Source organism: Mercenaria mercenaria, chromosome 3 (assembly GCF_021730395.1).
Source record: "Mercenaria mercenaria strain notata chromosome 3, MADL_Memer_1, whole genome shotgun sequence".
NCBI classification, from domain to species: domain Eukaryota; kingdom Metazoa; phylum Mollusca; class Bivalvia; order Venerida; family Veneridae; genus Mercenaria; species Mercenaria mercenaria.
Window position 1 is genome coordinate 30,699,883 of NC_069363.1, and position 19,454 is coordinate 30,719,336.

Here is a 19,454-nt window from a genome sequence, read left to right on the forward strand (position 1 = left end):
GACATTTCAGTAACTTCATCATGCATTAGTAAGACATTAACTAACTTTATCATGCATTGGTAACACATTCACTAACTTTATCATGCATTGGTAAGACATTCAGTAACTCCATCATGCATTGGTAAGACATTCAGTAACTCCATCATTCATTGGTAACAGGTTCAGTATTGGTAACAAGTTCAGTAACTCCATCATTCATTGGTAACAGGTTCAGTATTGGTAACAAGTTCAGTAACTCCATCATTCATTTGTGACAGGTTCAGTATTGGTAACAAGTTCAGTAACTCCATCATTCATTGGTAACTGGTTCAGTATTGGTAACATGTTCTGTAACTCCATCATTCATTGGTAACAGGTTCAGTATTGGTAACATGTTCAGTAAAGCCATCATTCATTGGTAACTGGTTCAGTATTGGTAACATGTTCAGTAAAGCCATCATTCATTGGTAACAGGTTAAGTATTGGTAACAAGTTCAGTAACTCCATCATGCATTGGTAAACATTCATTAGCTTCATCATGCATTGGTAAGACATTCAGTAACTCCATCATGCATGTACCATTGATAACTATCATGCATTGGTAAACATCACAACTTCATCATGCATTGGTAACAATTCACTATTATCATGCATGGTAAGACATTCAGTAACTCCATCATGCATTGGTACACATACCATTCATCATATTGGTAACACATTCACTAACTACATCATTCATTGGTAACACATTCACTAACTTCATCATGCATTGGTAACACATTCACTAACTTCATCATGCATTGGTAACACATTTACTAACTTCATCATGCATTGGTACACATTCAGTATTCATCATGCATTGGACATTAACTAATTCATCATGCATTGGTAGCACATTCACATCATTCATGCATTGGTAAACATTAACTACTTATATCATTGGTACCATTCACTACTTATCATGCATTGGTAAGACATTCAGTAACTCCATCATGCATTGGTAAGACATTCAGTAACTCCATCATTCATTGGTAACAGGTCAGTATTGGTAACAGTTCAGTAACTCCATCATGCATTGGTAACAATTAACTAACTTATAGCATTGGTAACAATTCACTAACTTATCATGCATTGGTAAGACATTCAGTACTCCTCATCTTTGGTAATGATTCAGTAATCCATCATTCATTGGTAACAGGTTCAGTATTGGTAACAAGTTCAGTACTCCATCATCATATTGTAACAGGTTCAGTATTGGTAACAAGTTCAGTAACTCCATCATTCATTGGTAACAGGTTCAGTATTGGTAACAAGTTCAGTAACTCCATCATTCATTGGTAACAGGCTCAGTATTGGTAACAAGTTCAGTAACTCCATCATTCATTGGTAACAGGCTCAGTATTGGTAAAAGTTCAGTAACTCCATCATTCATTGGTAACAGGTTCAGTATTGGTCCATCATTCATTGGTAACTGGTTCAGTGTTGGTAACAAGTTCAGTAACTCCATCATTCATTGGTAACAGGCTCAGTATTGGTAACAAGTTCAGCAACTCCATCATTCATTGGTAACAGGTTCAATATTGGTAACATGTTTAGTAACTCCATCATTCATTGGTAACAGGCTCAGTTTGGTATCATGTTTAGTAACTCCATCATTCATTGGTAACAGGTTCAGTATTGGTAACAAGTTCAGTAACTCCATCATTCATTGGTAACAGGCTCAGTATTGGTCTCCATCATTCATTGGTAACAGGCTCAGTATTGCTAACATGTTTAGTAACTCCATCATTCATTGGTAACATGTTCAGTATTGGTCTTCATCATCATTGGTAACAGGCTCAGTATTGGTAACATGTTCAGTAACTCCATCATTCATTGGTAACAGGTTCAGTATTGGTAACAAGTTCAGTAACTCAATCATTCATTGGTAACAGGCTCTGTATTGGTAACATGTTCAGTAAAGCCATCATTCATTGGTAACAGGTTCAGTATTGGTAACAAGTTCAGTAACTCCATCACATATTGTAACAGGTTCAGTATTGGTAACAAGTTCAGTAACTCCATCATTCATTGGTAACATGTTCAGTATTGGTAAAAAGTTCATTAACTCCATCATTCATTGGTAACTGATTCAGTATTGGTAACATGTTCAGTAACTCCATCATTCATTGGTAACAGGTTCAGTATTGGTAACAAGTTCAGTAACTCCATTACTTATTGATTACTGATTCAGTATTGGTAACATGTTCAGTAACTCCATCATTCATTGGTAACAGGTTCAGTATTGGTAACAAGTTCAGTAACTCAATCATTCATTGGTAATAGGTTCAGTACTGGTAACAAGTTCAGTAACTCCATCATTCATTGGTAACATGTTCAGTATTGGTAACAAGTTCAGTAACTCCATCATTCATTTGTAACAGGTTCAGTATTGGTAACAAGTTCAGTAACTCCATCATTCATTTGTAACAGGTTCAGTATTGGTAACAAGTTCAGTAACTCCATCATTCATTGATAACAGGTTCAGTATTGGTAACAAGTTCAGTAACTCCATTACTCATTGGTAACTGGTTCAGTATTGGTAACATGTTCAGTAACTCCATCATTCATTGGTAACAAGTTCAGAGTTCAGTAACTCCATCATTCATTTGTAACAGGTTCAGTATTTGTAACAAGTTCAGAAATTCCATCTTTCTTTGTAACAGGTTCAGTATTGGTAACAAGTTCAATAACTCCACTATTCATTGGTAACAGGTTCAGTATTGGTAACATGTTTAGTAACTCCATCATGTATTGGTAACACGTTGTGTTACTCTTTGATCTTTTTATAACAAATGCAAGGGGTTTCGATAAAACAATAGGGTTATTTTTATGAAAGTACTTAGTTACTATGCAAAAAGACATACAATTTGTTTTTTCAAAATTTGCTATAAAGTTCCTGGCTGTCATAGATTGTTTGGAAAAACAACAACAGAATCTATACTCTTGACATTTTAGTGGTGTTTATCTAATAACCAACTAATCTAAAACAATTTTTGTTCCAGTTTACACAGAACGAAGGCTTTCTTGCTGATATTCTCATCACATACCCAAAAGTATTAGTTGAAGCGAGTCCATTTGACAGTATATGGGGTATAGGACTTGATGAAGATTCACCAGATGCATGGGATGAAAATACGTGGCGGGGGACAAATTATTTAGGATACGTTCTAACTGAAGTGAGAGATGACATCATGGTAGAACGAGGAATGATAGATGAAGAAGATAGAGAAGTAATGTATCATTTGATATATTGTAATTTACCTCTTTGGTTGCCTAGTGGTAGAGCACCCGCTTCCAATGTGCGGTAGTATAGGTTTGCTCCCTGGCCACATCATACTAAAGACATGAAAAATGTACCAGTATCTTCCTCTCTTGGTGCATGGTATTGAGAGGATAGTCCTAGGACTAGTCAGCCCGGATTCAGTATCATAATTGAGTGGAGTATCATGTCACTTGTCTACTACAGTAGATTCTCTCTATTAAGGGCACCCAGCGGTCTGACCAAAAGTGGCCTTAATAGTGGTCTGGCCTTAATAGTGAATTTGAGATTTTGCGGTCAACAACCATTGTACTGTGAGGTCATAATGATGTTTCTAGATATAACCATGTAGTGTCATACTTAAAATCCCTCATTTATATGTTTGATTTGGATGTGGAGTTTGATCTTAATCCACGTTTTGGGTCAATTATGTACATGTAGAGTGTCATAATTTTCTATGTTCAATAAAGTCAATTAGGCCTACAAACCAAATTAAAGAATAAAAATCCCCTGCATAATTGACACAATTATCGTATCATTCAATACAATTAATTTCTTCTTTGAGATCAAAAAGGTTAAAATGATACTTACATGAGGATAACTGTTGCTAATTGCTCAACTATTAAAGTTTTCACAACAAAATTGACAAAATAATTTCAGCATTTCATCATGGATCTGTAAATGCTTGAATTTGCTCTTACATTTTTATTACAAGCGTTCAGGCGATACCTATTAGGTGTACCTGATTGAAATACACATGTATTGATTGATGTACCTTGTTGTAAATTGCCCGAGGCAGGGGATCATTTACACTGTGTTAAATAAACAAGGTCAATGTGTTAAATAAACAAAGGATGTCTGGGTCCATCTTTTTGTCTGCCCGTCATTATGGTCAGTTAGCGCATGGTAAATAAGCACTTTGTTCCACAAAAGTGGCCGCAGTGCCGCATTAGCGATGTGCCTGCTGTACTGGTCAATATATATAATGAATAAAGAACAAATTTATTTTGTACTTTGAAAAAGTGGTCGCAATTTTGGCGTGCCCGTTGTTTTAGCGTGCCCGTTAGGTGGAAATCTACTCTACATGGTAGTCCAATCAACTCGAGTTACAAAGATCTTGTGAGACAAAATACGTATCCAGTTACAGATACTTGGGCTTATTTTACATCATTGTATAACCCTTTAAATACTGAGTGCCAAGGAAGGGAGCGACAAGTACCATTTTTCATGTCTTTTGTATAATGCAGCCTTGGATCTTCTGCACTCAAAGGGAACACTCAAACATTGAGCTTTTTGGGCAGTTATAATGCAACACAATACTAGTGTATCATGTGCTGCTGTTGGAAGCTAAAGTTTGTCTATAAAATAATAGCTTGTCATGTGCAGTTGTTGCAAGGTAAGTCTGTCAAATACTAATGTATGGTATGCTTTTGTTTTAAGCAAAGTCTGGTAGACACTTATATAGGGTGAACCATTGTTGCAAGATGAGTCTACAATACTAATGTATGGTATGCTTTTGTTTGAAGCGAAGTCTGGTAGGCACTAATGTAGGGTGAACCATTGTTGCAAGATGAGTCTACAATACTAATGTATGGTATGCTTTTGTTTGAAGCGAAGTCTGGTAGACACTAATAGTGTTATTTCTAGAGCTCAAAAAGGGCAGGGTGCTGCCAAAAAGGGGCAGGGTGCTGTCCGAAAGGGGCAGGGTGCCCTTTTAGATGTGAAAGTTACCATAGCAGTAGTTGCATTTCTAGATGTCTATAGTTAATATGTATTCCATTTATCTTTATTGCACACTTAAAAGAAATGTCACAGAATAAAGTGCTAAATCTTCCCAAAACTAGTTACAAAGTTTACAAAGGCTTTTTACTTACTTTATAGTTTAGGTTAAACCATTCAAGCCTTTCTCTTAAAAAGTCACCAAGAATGTCAACTTATTCATATGAATGTGAAATAGTGGAGGGCCTTAATATAAGCTTAATCTTGAAACCAAGATCATGTTGTAAACAACATAGTTAAAGGCCTGTTTCAGGTCACATTGTAAACTGATAATTATCAAAAGTTCTAATGTATTAATCAGGTCTTTCATCAATATTTCATTAACAGAAAAGTGCTATTACAGTAAGGTTAAAGTTTACTAAATCGCATATCCAAAATATACTATCCGGATACTGGTACACTTTCGGAATGTTGTCTGAAAGTAGTTTTTACTCAGTTTAAATGACCCACTTGGGTAAACCAGAGATAGTTCCACATATTTTGATGTTTCTCATCACAAAAAAATACACCAACTGTCTGCTTTTTTGAAGGAAATATGGAAAAATTGCATACGACATCGGGAGTAATAAGACTCGTGAACGGACATTCTAAACTTTCTTTTACTTTCGATAATCATTAAAATGTGTGCATTTTCTAGTTTAAATTACAGTAGAATCAAACGGCATTGATATATACTTGTTATACTAAATTACGGTCTAATTTAAATTCTGCCCAAAGAAATCTAGGGCACTTTTCACGTGCTCGGTAATCAGCTGGCCATTTACGCACGCTTTTTTGACATTTCACAGGATCCATACTCTTTATCAATTTGTTTTACACTTCATTGATTCTCATTACCTGTGTGCACTCGCCGTGACGTAATTTGCTGATCAAAAAATCGTCGAGGCATGTCAACAGGGAATTTGGCGGGATTTAGCAAAGATCAAAGGCAACAGGGCACATTTACGGAGCGTTGGCGGCATAAAAAAGGGCAGGCGGGCCACCGCTGCGTCGCTCTAGAAATAACACTACACTAATGTAGGGTGAACCATTGTTGCAAGATGAGTCTACAATACTAATGTATGGTATGCTTTTGTTTGAAGCAAAGTCTGGTAGACACTAATATAGGGTGAACCATTGTTGCAAGATGAGTCTACAATACTAATGTATGGTATGCTTTTGTTTATGCAAAGTCTGGTAGACACTAATATAGGGTGAACCATTGTTGCAAGATGAGTCTACAATACTAATGTATGGTATGCTTCTGTTTTAAGCAAAGTCTGGTAGGCACTAATGTAGGGTGAACCATTGTTGCAAGATGAGTCTACAATACTAATGTATGGTATGCTTTTGTTTTAAGCGAAGTCTGGTAGGCACTAATGTAGGGTGAACCATTGTTGCAAGATGAGTCTACAATACTAATGTATGGTATGCTTTTGTTTTAAGCGAAGTCTGGTAGACACTAATGTAGGGTGAACCATTGTTGCAAGATGAGTCTACAATACTAATGTATGGTATGCTTTTGTTTTAAGCGAAGTCTGGTAGACACTAATGTAGGGTGAACCATTGTTGCAAGATGAGTCTACAATACTAATGTATGGTATGCTTTTGTTTTAAGCAAAGTCTGGTAGGCACTAATGTAGGGTGAACCATTGTTGCAAGATGAGTCTACAATACTAATGTATGGTATGCTTTTGTTTTAAGCAAAGTCTGGTAGGCACTAATGTAGGGTGAACCATTGTTGCAAGATGAGTCTACAATACTAATGTATGGTGTGCTTTTGTTTTAAGCAAAGTCTGGTAGGCACTAATGTAGGGTGAACCATTGTTGCAAGATGAGTCTACAGTACTAATGTATGGTGTGCTTTTGTTTTAAGCAAAGTCTGGTAGGCACTAATGTAGGGTGAACCATTGTTGCAAGATGAGTCTACAATACTAATGTATGGTATGCTTTTGTTTTAAGCAAAGTCTGGTAGACACTAATGTAGGGTGAACCATTGTTGCAAGATGAGTCTACAGTACTAATGTATGGTATGCTTTTGTTTTAAGCGAAGTCTGGTAGACACTAATGTAGGGTGAACCATTGTTGCAAGATGAGTCTACAGTACTAATGTATGGTATGCTTTTGTTTTAAGCAAAGTCTGGTAGATACTAATGTAGGGTGAACCATTGTTGCAAGATGAGTCTACAATACTAATGTATGGTATGCTTTTGTTTTAAGCAAAGTCTGGTAGACACTAATGTAGGGTGAACCATTGTTGCAAGATGAGTCTACAATACTAATGTATGGTATGCTTTTGTTTTAAGCAAAGTCTGGTAGACACTAATGTAGGGTGAACCATTGTTGCAAGGTGAGTCTACAATACTAATGTATGGTATGCTTTTGTTTTAAGCGAAGTCTGGTAGACACTAATGTAGGGTGAACCATTGTTGCAAGATGAGTCTACATGTATTGTATGCTTTTGTTTTAAGCGAAGTCTGGTAGACACTAATATAGGGTGAACCATTGTTGCAAGATGAGTCTACAATACTAATGTATGGTATGCTTTTGTTTTAAGCAAAGTCTGGTAGGCACTAATATAGGGTGAACCATTGTTGCAAGATGAGTCTACAATACTAATGTATGGTATGCTTTTGTTTTAAGCAAAGTCTGGTAGGCACTAATGTAGGGTGAACCATTGTTGCAAGATGAGTCTACAATACTAATGTATGGTATGCTTTTGTTTTAAGCAAAGTCTGGTAGGCACTAATGTAGGGTGAACCATTGTTGCAAGATGAGTCTACAATACTAATGTATGGTATGCTTTTGTTTTAAGCAAAGTCTGGTAGACACTAATGTAGGGTGAACCATTGTTGCAAGATGAGTCTACAATACTAATGTATGGTATGCTTTTGTTTTAAGCAAAGTCAAATAAACTATTTCTACTAGGATAGTTGTGTATCCTGTACCATTGTTTCAAGCTATGTTGAACAAATACTAGTGTATCCTGTACCATTATTGCAAACTAAGACTATTAATGCAAGCTAAGTCTACCTTTAAACAGGATCTTTTCATGAACTGATGATGGATCTTCATCAAACTTGGTCTGTAGCATCTGTAAAAGGTCCTCTCCCATGTTTGTTAAAGCAAGGTGTTTGGCTCTTTTTATGGGTCTTTAGAGCAAAAATATAAGACTTTAAATGACCTCTTCTCATAATGTTGGAAAAAACAAAGTCAACTTTAAATTGCTGTAGTGCATATTGGATTTCTTATTGTAATGTTTGGTGGCTGGATTCTATGGGCTGGATGTTTGCCTCTATTTTATATACCTATAGAAGGCACCATACACCTGTTAGTAAGATTAACTTGGCAGTACCTACAGCATTAGAAGAGGAATATTGTCATGTAATTAAGCATTTATATTATATTTATGTTGATCCATTACCTGTCATTTAAAAAATAATTTTTTATAGAGATATATTGAAAAAATGATGGTGGCTGCAGATCTTCCTATAGATGCCAGTGAAACTGACAGACACGCACAGAGTCGCGAGAGCATTGAAAATCAGGAGACTAAAGAAGAAACATATTTCTTATTTTCTGGTGGTATCTACAGTCAGTTCTATGAAACCTACTTTAAAATTGATGGAGTAGAATTTAGTTGTGCAGAACAGTACATGATGTACAAGAAAGCAGGTATGAAAATTGTTATACTATATATTAAGAATGATAATAGGCAAAGGAGATTAGACAGACCTCCAAAAGTATGGATCCTGTTCCAAATAAATTCTTATATTTACATTCGCCCTATTCTTTTCCATTGAAAATTATGACGTTCATTTTGTATGAACAGCACAGGGAAAGGTGCGAAAGTTACGTCATCGCTGCTTAATGATAACCTACCGCTGTTTTGACGACGTCCGCTTATAGTCGGGGAGAACGTTCCTTATATGACATCGCAGTTGTTCCGTCTGGTGAACAGAATGGCCGGGAAGCTGATTTTAATGTTAAATGCCACAAAATATATGCAATTTATAATATTATCTTGTTTACAAATGGAAAGGAAATACAGTCAAATACTGTTACCTCGATATTCAAGGGACTGCAGAAATTGCATCGACATATCCGAAGTTCGACGTAGTGATATTGCCTATCTGGTACTACATTTTATATGTGTAGAAGGTCTATATTGTCATTACATCCAATCCTTCTTTTAGAGGGTTTAAAAAGGGAAAGAAATAATTTAAAACGTAAATACGTCATTTTGAATGTGTTTCGATAACGAAAATTTGCCAGTTAAATACGCATATTGTTACTCAATCAAAAATGTTAGATTTTTACTCCGTCAAAAAGAAAAATATTTCGTCCTAAGTGCTATTGCCCGCTTGCACGCTGTTTTAGACTAATTATTGAGAATTAAATGCAAACTTGTTAATATTTGAATTAGATTAAAGATTAAATAAAAAACTAAACAATCACAAAACCAACCTAATTATAATTAATACATTGCCGGACAACAATAGGTTGATTTTCACACCTTACAAATAAAATAGAAATTTTTTGACAAGCTGTGATATTGACGAAACCAGGTGTAAAAACAGTACAAATAAGTTGACGGGCCTGAAAAATTCCATCAAGCTAAACAAAATATCGAGCAAATAATATCGAGGTTATAATAAATAATACCATTAAAATATATAGAGAAAAGTCGAGACCGACCAAAACACATCGTGCTAACCGGAGTATAGAGCTAACAGATATCGAGGTAACGATATTCAACTTTATAATGAAAATATAAGAAATGAAACTATTTTTTTCGGTGTTCATGCAAAATGAACAACAGAATAGGATCGGCAAATTAAACATGAATCACTAGCGCGATTCATGGATTTGCCGATCCTATTCTGTCATTCATTTCGCATGAACACCGAAAAATATCATTTCATTCATTAAATATAAGCACCTGAGTTAAATATAAGCACCTGAGTTTAAGAACTTTTAGTTGAGAAGTTTTAATTCATAAGTCATATCAGTAAATTGTTGAGTAAATTATACTGTTGTTTGGAAACAAAGATTCCTGTTCAACATGAATTTGATATAAATGTGAGTAAATTTATATTTTTTTCATAATCTCACACATTAGAGTGAGCACATTTTCAGTTTTTGGCGAGAATGTGGAAATTTGATTAGAGAAACATTAAGTCTGTGCCTCTAGACATATAATGTAAAGTTTATATGATCTCTGATTTCATTCTTAATTACATTTGTTGAATACTCTTTTAAGCTTGAAGTTCTGCTTTCTACTGACACATTTTCATTTAATGATTTTGATTTTTCAGTTTTGTTTGAGGATTATGAAATTTCAAAGGAGATTTTAAAGAGGACTATTCCCAAAGAGATTAAACATCTGGGAAGACAAGTGAGGGGATTCAATGATGAGACATGGCATCAGCATTGTCTTCATTTCGTGAAAGAAGGAAACATGGCTAAGGTTATATCCATTCATCAAACTGTATATTTATATGTTAAGTCCATCTGTTTATGCATGGGACATTTATTTCAAGTTATTTTCAATGAATGAAGGCCTCATGTTTAGTAAGTAGAAATAGTTATTGAAAAGCGACTTGTCAAATGATTCTTTTATGTATCTTGGACAGGATACCTTTATCCATAATGGTAAAGAAACACTTTATGGTTGATACATTCTAGAAGTAAACCTCCCTTTGCGCAGGTCCGACGGTGAGATCTGTCACAAATTTTCGCAAATATTTGACTCAGGATGCAACTGAAACCTTAGTGCTATCGCTGGTTATTTCGCATTTAGACTACTGTAATGTTATTTTATACGGTATTTCTGATTGTGACATCGCAAAACTGCAACGCATTCAAAATATGTGTGCGAAGTTAGTTCTGAATCGTAGAAGAAGAGACAGTTCTAAGCAGGCACTCTACGATTTGCACTGGCTGCCGATCAAAGCCAGAATAAACTTTAAGATCTTGACGTACATGTTCAATTGCCATGTTGGAAATGCGCCTGCATATTTGATTGAACTCTTAACACCGAAAATCCCCCAGCGCTCCCTCAGATCCTCGGAGTCATCAGTTGACTGTTACACCGTCCCTTTCAACAAGCGAAAAACTTTTAGTGATAGAAGCTTTAGTACTATAGGGCCAAAGTTGTGGAACAATTTGCCGTTGAACATCAGACAAAGTTCTTCAATTGACTGCTTTAGGAAAAGGTTGAAAACGCATTTCTTCAGAGACTACTTTGCATTATTCTAAGTTTTGACTGAGTTTTAAACAATGATGCTGGTGACAGTGATAGAAATTTAATGTTTGTCTGTGATAATTGTATGTTAGTAGTATTTTAAAATATAGTATTATCATTGACTTTAAATTAATAATTGCTATTTTGATTCGTTTTAATTAATCTTATTTAAAATATTTTATATTTAATATTTTATTTCAACTTGTATTGTAAAACGCCATTGAATATGTTTTAAATGTAGAAATAGGCGTTTAAGCAAATAAACCAGTTTCAGTTTCAGTTTCAGTCCAAAATGAAATAGGTCTGCAACACTTAATGGCACCTTTGACCGCTTTGTTAAGTAACTCATTTATGAATAACAGGCAGTTAATGAATATGTTGGGTTAAGTCAGAATTTATGGTTTATTTCTGGTTAAGGCATATTGTGTTATTATTTCTAGTAATTAAACTTATAAATTAAAAAGCTCATGTAGACATATTTAGATATTAAAACAAGGACAAAGCATTTGAACAGCTTCCCAAAAACAAAACCCTACAGTCTTTGTGGATGTATAGATGATAGACATATTCTCAAAAAGACTTAGAAGAAACAAAAGGTCACATTTATAAAGGAACAGTGGAGGCACCACCTTGGAACTATCAGTGGCAAAAAGACCATTGGGGAAGGGGGATCAGATTAAACTGGTTATTTTGCACCAACCCTAACCATTTTCATCAACATGTTCCAAAGTTACTTGACAGTGTAAACAAATGTAATTTCCACAAGGGGAATCCCTAACCAAAATGCACGATATATAAACCTCAAAAATACTCTTGTTAATATTATGTACTGAATGGTTGTATAGAGCTGAACCAGTTTGTTACTGAGTTTAATGTCACAGTGACATAGATATCATATAGCAACTCGCTAGCTTAGATCTGAGATTTCAGTTTTCTGGGTAGAAGCTATGGCCTTATGTAAGCCAGCTGGATGTTTTCCTCACATGATATATTCCTCTTATGAAAAAATAAATCAAAACCCGCGACGTGTACTGGAACCTGGCGTTGAGGGGCACGATAGAGGCCCAGGCTGAATATCTACCTGAATGTTTCCCAAAATAATCTGGTCACATTCTCTTTTAATGAATAAGATCTGTAATAAGATCATTCAGAAGCATAGAACACAACAAGCAAAATAATGGCAGGCTCGATTTGATTGAGTCTGTTCGTTAAAGGTAATGAAAGTGCAACACCCCTCATGCATGCCCCTTGGACTGCCTTATGTGGAAATCTATTATTCAGATATGGAATAGATTCCATGATTTTTGTAGTCTTACAAAAAACAATAATTATTGCAAAATTTACTTGACCCAGAATTTTACAAAATTTGTAAATAATATCCCATAAAAGTCAGGTTTTGATATAAAGACTTCTAATTTGCAGTAGATTAAAAGTATGTTTGTGTACACATTTGTATATTTGTCCATTCTTGTTCATTTCATTGCAGTACAGGAGATTAACAATGTCGTTTCTTTTTCAGTTTTCACAAAACGAGAAGTTGAAGAAAGCAATTGTTACAACTTATCCTAAGGTATTTGTAGAGGCAAATCCTTACGATAAGATATGGGGAATTGGACTTAAAATTCAAGACAAAAGAGCGCGAAACAAGCTCATGTGGCATGGGAAGAATTTTCTGGGATATGTTTTGACAGAAGTACGTGATGAGCTTATGTGTCAATGGGGATTGCTTAAGAAAGAAAAGAAGTTGGTAGGTTTTATATTTTCATTCTTATTAAAAAAAATAATTATAAATTTTCTGCCATGCAGCTAGACTTAGCTAGATATAATGTATGCTTGCATATTACTTGCAGCATTTCCGTTTTTAGCGATTCTGCTTAAAAGTTAGTTTATATTTCCTGAAATACAAACTACCGGTATGACTGCAGTTTTCTCTATATCCCTCATACATTCCACCGCCATTCTAGCCTCCACCATCATGTTGTTTCTCAGTTCTTTCATACAACTTTTGCCACAGTGCACCACAAAAAGGATTCACATTTCTTAGACTAACTTATACCTCTTACGATTTCTTGGTATAAATAGACACACTTCCCCATCCTCCCAAAAATACTTTCTTTATATTGCCAGTAACTGTTGTTCTTAGACTTTCATGTACACCCACTGCCTCCCATTTGTATCCCCTCCAGTTACATTTCTCATACATACAACAGTTACCCATATAACTAACCTTACCGTATCTCATTACTCCCCCGTCTCCCCACCACCCTCAAATTCTTTTTAGCTCACCTGTCACAAAGTGACAAGGTGAGCTTTTGTGATCGCGCGGTGTCCGTCGTCCGTCGTCCGTCCGTGCGTCAGTGCGTCCGTGCGTCCGTGCGTCCGTAAACTTTTGCTTGTGACCACTCTAGAGGTCACATTTTTCATGGGATCTTTATGAAAGTTGGTCAGAATGTTCATCTTGATGATATCTAGGTCAAGTTCGAAACTGGGTCACGTGCCATCAAAAACTAGGTCAGTTAGGTCTAAAAATAGAAAAACCTTGTGACCTCTCTAGAGGCCATATATTTCATAAGATCTTCATGAAAATTGGTCAGAATGTTCACCTTGATGATATCTAGTCAAGTTCGAAACTGGGTCACGTGGTTCAAAAACTAGGTCAGTAGGTCTAAAAAAGAAAAAAACCTTGTGACCTCTCTAGAGGCCATATTTTTCATGAGATCATCATGAATATTGGTCAGAATGTTTACCTTGATGATATCTAGGTCAAGTTCGAAACTGGGTCACGTAGGGTCAAAAACTAGGTCAGTAGGTCTAAAAATAGAAAAACCTTGTGACCTCTCTAGAGGCCATATTTCTCAATGGATCTTCATGAAAATTGGTCAGAATGTTCACCTTGATGATATCTAGGTCAAGTTAGAAACTGGGTCACGTGGGGTTAAAAAACTAGGTCAGTAGACTAAAAATAGAAAAACCTTGTGACCTCTCTAGAGGCCATATTTTTCATGAGGTCTTCATGAATATTGGTCAGAATGTTCACCTTGATGATATCTAGGTCAAGTTCGAAACTGGGTCATGTGGGGTCAAAAACTAGGTCAGTAGATCTAAAAATAGAAAAACCTTGTGACCTCTCTAGAGGCCATATTTCTCAATGGATCTTCATGAAAATTGGTGAGAATGTTCACCTTGATGATATCTAGGTCAAGTTCGAAACTGGGTCATGTGCGGTCAAAAACTAGGTCAGTAGGTCTAAAAATAGGAAAACCTTGTGACCTCTCTAGAGGCGATATTTTTCAATGGATCTTCATGAAAATTGGTCAGAGTGTTTAACTTGAAGATATCTAGGTCAACTTTGAAACTGGGTCACGTGGGGTTAAAAACTAGGTCAGTAGATCTAAAAATAGGAAAACCTTGTGACCTCTCTAGAGGCCATATTTTTCATGAGATCTTCATGATTACTGGTCAGAATGTTCACCTTGATGATATCTAGGTCAAGTTCGAAACTGGGTCACGTGGGGTTAAAAACTAGGTCAGTAGATCTAAAAATAGAAAAAACCTTGTGACCTCTCTAGAGGCCATATTTCTCAATGGATCTTCATGAAAATTGGTGAGAATGTTCAGCTTGATGATATCTAGGTCATGTTTGTAACTGGGTCATGTGCGGTCAAAAACTAGGTCAGTAGGTCGAAAAATAGAAAAACCTTGTGACCTCTCTAGAGGCCATATTTTTCACGAGATCTTCATGAAAATTGGTGAGAATGTTCACCTTGATGATATCTAGGTCAAGTTTAAAAGTGGGTCACGTGCCTTCAAAAACTAGGCCATTAGGTCAAATAATAGAAAAACCTTGTGACCTCTCTAGAGGCCATATTTTTCAATGGATCTTCATTAAAATTGGTCAGAATTTTTAATCTTGATGATATCTAGGTCACATGTGCTCAAAAACTAGGTCACTATTTCAAATAATAGAAATAATGACGTCATACTCAGTTCAGCACTGGGTCATGTGGGGATAGGTGAGCGATTCAGGACCATCATGGTCCTCTTGTTTATATTTCTCGTACTTACTCATATGGTATTAATAGCTTTTGTTAACATTTTCAATAGTTGAGCACACTGTCCTTCTGACAGTTCTTGTTACTTTTGCTGTCACTCAAAATGTTTGAGTGTTTGTTTCATTTGAGTCACACATAAGACTTTAGGCCATACGTAAACTTTCCATAATAGTGAAGCTCGAAACATGGTACCTCTCTGTGCAAAATTTGAGGAATAGATGGGCACTTGTGTACAAAAACCAATATTCTGTAAACCAACTGAGTGGCTCCATCACATAAAAATATTGTACAACCCGTAACTGGAAGGGATAAGTGATTTAAAGTCAGCAACCTTTAACACTTGTCTGCAGAGGCCCTTAGATATTGAAAAGATAACAACATAGACTTTCTTGCGATTAGTTAACCCATACCATGCTGGACACGATTTAGTGTGTCTTTGCGACCAGTGTAGATCATGATCAGCCTGCACATCTGTGTTTTAACAGTTAAAGGTACTGTCCAAATTGAAAGATGGACAAGTCCATTTTAGAATTTTAGCAGGGTAAGAGTTAAAATCTGATATTTCTTTTTACAGACATACATTGATAAGCTGAAGGAAGATTGGGGTACATCTGTTGATGATGGATCGCGTGGCGTAAACGTTAGCAGTAGACAGACTGACCACAATTATGACCATTCTAGTAAAAATAAAGAACGTAACAAGACAGTCACAGATGATAAACAGAGTCAAAATGCCCGAGGGAATAAAGGTAAAAACGGTGCCAAGGAAAAGACCTCGCACAACAATTACCACCAAAAACATGGCCATGCGACACATGACAACCACGACAAGACTCCTAGCAATTACCACAATGCACCAGTCCACAAACACAAAACACATTCAGATAAGGCAGGGGAGAAAAAGGAAAACAGAAGTAATGGAAATACATCATCATTGAGTGATGATGTTCCAAATGTGGAAAGCAAGGACTGGGAACATGTGGTATCTAAGAAAAAGCGAAACGAAAAAGAAATGAATATACCAGAAACAGACGAGAGAAAACAACGGTCAGCTATGCCTAAGGAGAGAGATAACAAACACACCAAAAAAAGTGATCAATCAGGTCATGCAGTCAAAACAGATAGAAAGACTGAGAAACAGAGCGTGATTATTGAAGACTTTGATATAAATGAAATGATAGGTCGATTGGCAGAAAAGGATCATGTGGAAGCATCCCCAAGTCCACCAGCAAAGGATACGGGAAAAGGGAAACGAGGTAAACATCATGAAGCACATTCTGAGGAAGTTCAAAAAGCTGAGACTGATAAGACGGAGAGTAATCCTGACCATGTAAAGTCAAGAAGAAAGAGGAAGAATTTAAAGAAACAAAAATGACTAGGGCTTTGTAGTTGTTTTAGATAGTAATATTTCCAGATTATTTGCAGTACAATAGACATTTATAACAGACCATAATGTGTCATTTTATCAGAATGTTTGTTTATATTATAGGCAATTTTGAGTTTAATTTGTAAGTCATTTGTTGATGCCCTATGTTCATAGAAACAGACTTTTAAGAGTTACTGGTAAGCGTATTATACACCCGTCTGAAAGTCGGGACGCATTATAGGAACGCCCCTGGTGGGCGGGAGGGTGAACGGCGTCCACAGCATATCTTCTTCATGCATGGAGGGATTTTAATGTAACTTGGCACAAATGTTCACCATTATGAAACAGAGTGCCATGCACAAGAACTAGGTCCCTGGATCAAAGGTCAATGTCTCACTGAGGTCAAAGGTCAATTCAAGAACTAATCTTTCCGGAGCATTCTTCATGCATGGAGGGAATTTGATTTAACTTGGCACAATTATTTACTATCATGAGACAGAGTGTCGGGCACAATAACCAGGTCCCTAGGTCTGAGGTCAAGGTCACACTAGAGGTCAAAGGTCGATACTTTGTCCGGAGCATTTCTTCTTCATGCATGGAAGGAGTTTAATGTAATTTGGCGCAAATGTTAACCACCATGAGACGAAGTGTCATGTGCAAGAACCAGGTCCCTAGGTCTAAGGTCAAAGGCACACTTAGAGGCCAAAGGTCAGATACAAGAATGACTTTGTCCGGAGCATTTCTTCTTCATGCATGGATTGATTTTAATGTTCATTGGCACAAATGTAAACCATCATGAGACGAGTGTCGTGCGCAAGAACCTAGTCCCTAGGTCTAAGGTCAAGGGCACACTTCTTGTCTTTCTGTTACTTTCAAGTCAGTAGTTTTGTCTTGTTTTTACTTCTAAGTCTGTAATGTTGTCTTGCTCTTACTTCCAATTCTGTAATTTTGTTGTTGAGCCCGCTTGCGGAAACGAAGACGTAGTCCTCCAAATGGCTGTTTGGTGTATTGCGTTAGTGCATTAGTTTGTGCATGCGTCAGTCCACATTTTTTTGTCCGGAAAATAAACTTGACATTCATCGAGAAATTGTATTCATATTTGACATGAATGTTTACCTGAATGTGATGGAATGTCATTTGCAAACCTTAGGTTCCTATCTCAAAGGCCAAGGTTACACTTGGAAAAACTGAGACCACTTTTCTGTGGTACAATATGGATGGTACTTAAAATCATTTGGTGTATTTTCGCATATCTACCTGGTAAGGATTTTTCTTTTGATGATTGTTTCCATTAAATAACTTTTTTTTATGCCCCCGAAGGGAGGCATATAGTTTTTGAACCGTCTGTTGGTCTGTCAGTCGGTGTCGGTCTGTCAGTCTGTCCGCAATTTTCGTGTCCGGTCCATATCTTTGTCATCGATGGATGGATTTTCAAATAACTTGGCTGAATGTGTACCACAGTAAGACTGTAGCGAGACCCAGGCCCGTAGCTCAAAGGTCAAGGTCACACTTGGACATTAAAGGATAGTGCATTGATGGGCGTGTCCGGTCCATATCTTTGTCATCGATGGATTGATTTTCAAATTACTTGGCATGAATGTGTACCACAGTAAGACGACGTGTCACGCACAAGACCCAGGTCCGTAGTGCAAAGGTCAAGGTCACACTTAGACGTTAAAGGATAGTGCATTGATGGGCGTGTCCGGTCCATATCTTTGTCATCGATGGATGGATTTTCAAATAACTTGGCATGAATGTGTACCAGAGTAAGACGACATGTCGCGCGTAAGACCCAGGGTCGTAGCTCAAAGGTCAAGGTCATACTTAGACGTTAAAGGATAGTGCATTGATGGGCGTGTCCGGTCCATATCTTTGTCATCGATGGATGGATTTTCAAATAACTTGGCATGAATGTGTACCACAGTAAGACGACGTGTAGCACGCAAGACCCAGGTCCGTAGCTCAAAGGTCAAGGTCATACTTAGACATTAAAGGTCATTTTTCATGATAGTGCATTGATGGGCGTGTCCGGTCCATATCATTGTCATTCATGCATGGATTTTAAAATAACTACGCATGAATGTGTGACACAGTAAGACGACGTGTTGTGCGCAAGACCCAGCTCCGTAGGTCAAAGGTCCTAAACTCTAACATCGGCCATAACTATTCATTCAAAGTGCCATCGTGGGCATGTGTCATCCTATGGAGACAGCTCTTGTTTTTTCTCTTTTTTTTGTGGACTTAGAACATTATTTAGAATTACTTCCCTTCGTTGTTCCTGTTAATAGCTTATTTTGTAACTTTTTTATTATTAGCCATATGGAAAAACAAACACCACTTTATTGTGATACAACATGGATGATACATCAGTTTTTAAGTGTATTTTGACCTAACTCTACCTGGTAGAGATTTTTGTGGATGATTGTTTCCATTAAATAACTTTAGTTTAGGTCAAAATTCTGAAATGAAACTTGTTTTTTTATCTGGCGGTGTGTCAACAAATAATGGGGTTGACATAAGATCTTGGTTTCTTTCAAGAACCAGCCATATTCAACCATGGGTCCAGAGTTAATGGCCCCAGAAAGGGTAAAAAAAATGGCTATTTTGATGATCTTCATATTCAAAGACAACATAGCTTTGTATAGAATTGAAATTTCTGAACATCATGCAAAATGCATGTCCATACTTGTAAATTAGCTGTGCTCAGTCTGATGTATTTAAAGAGAAAATAAGATACCACTATGGACCATA

The 19,454-nt window shown here is 36.6% G+C and overlaps 1 protein-coding gene across 1 annotated transcript in view; it reads left to right on the plus strand.

Moving 5' to 3' along the window:
• The window catches only part of LOC123525175 (uncharacterized), a 34,720-nt gene extending 17,878 nt beyond the window's left edge, over nt 1-16,842 (plus strand). The window contains exons 4-8 of the mRNA XM_045304014.2: nt 3,024-3,251; nt 8,491-8,713; nt 10,357-10,508; nt 12,805-13,032; nt 15,912-16,842. Of these exons, the coding sequence (XP_045159949.2) occupies nt 3,024-3,251; nt 8,491-8,713; nt 10,357-10,508; nt 12,805-13,032; nt 15,912-16,712 (1,632 nt within the window). The 3' untranslated portion in view covers nt 16,713-16,842. The remainder of the gene's footprint in view (nt 1-3,023; nt 3,252-8,490; nt 8,714-10,356; nt 10,509-12,804; nt 13,033-15,911) is intronic.
• Nucleotides 16,843-19,454: the final 2,612 nt, after the last annotated feature.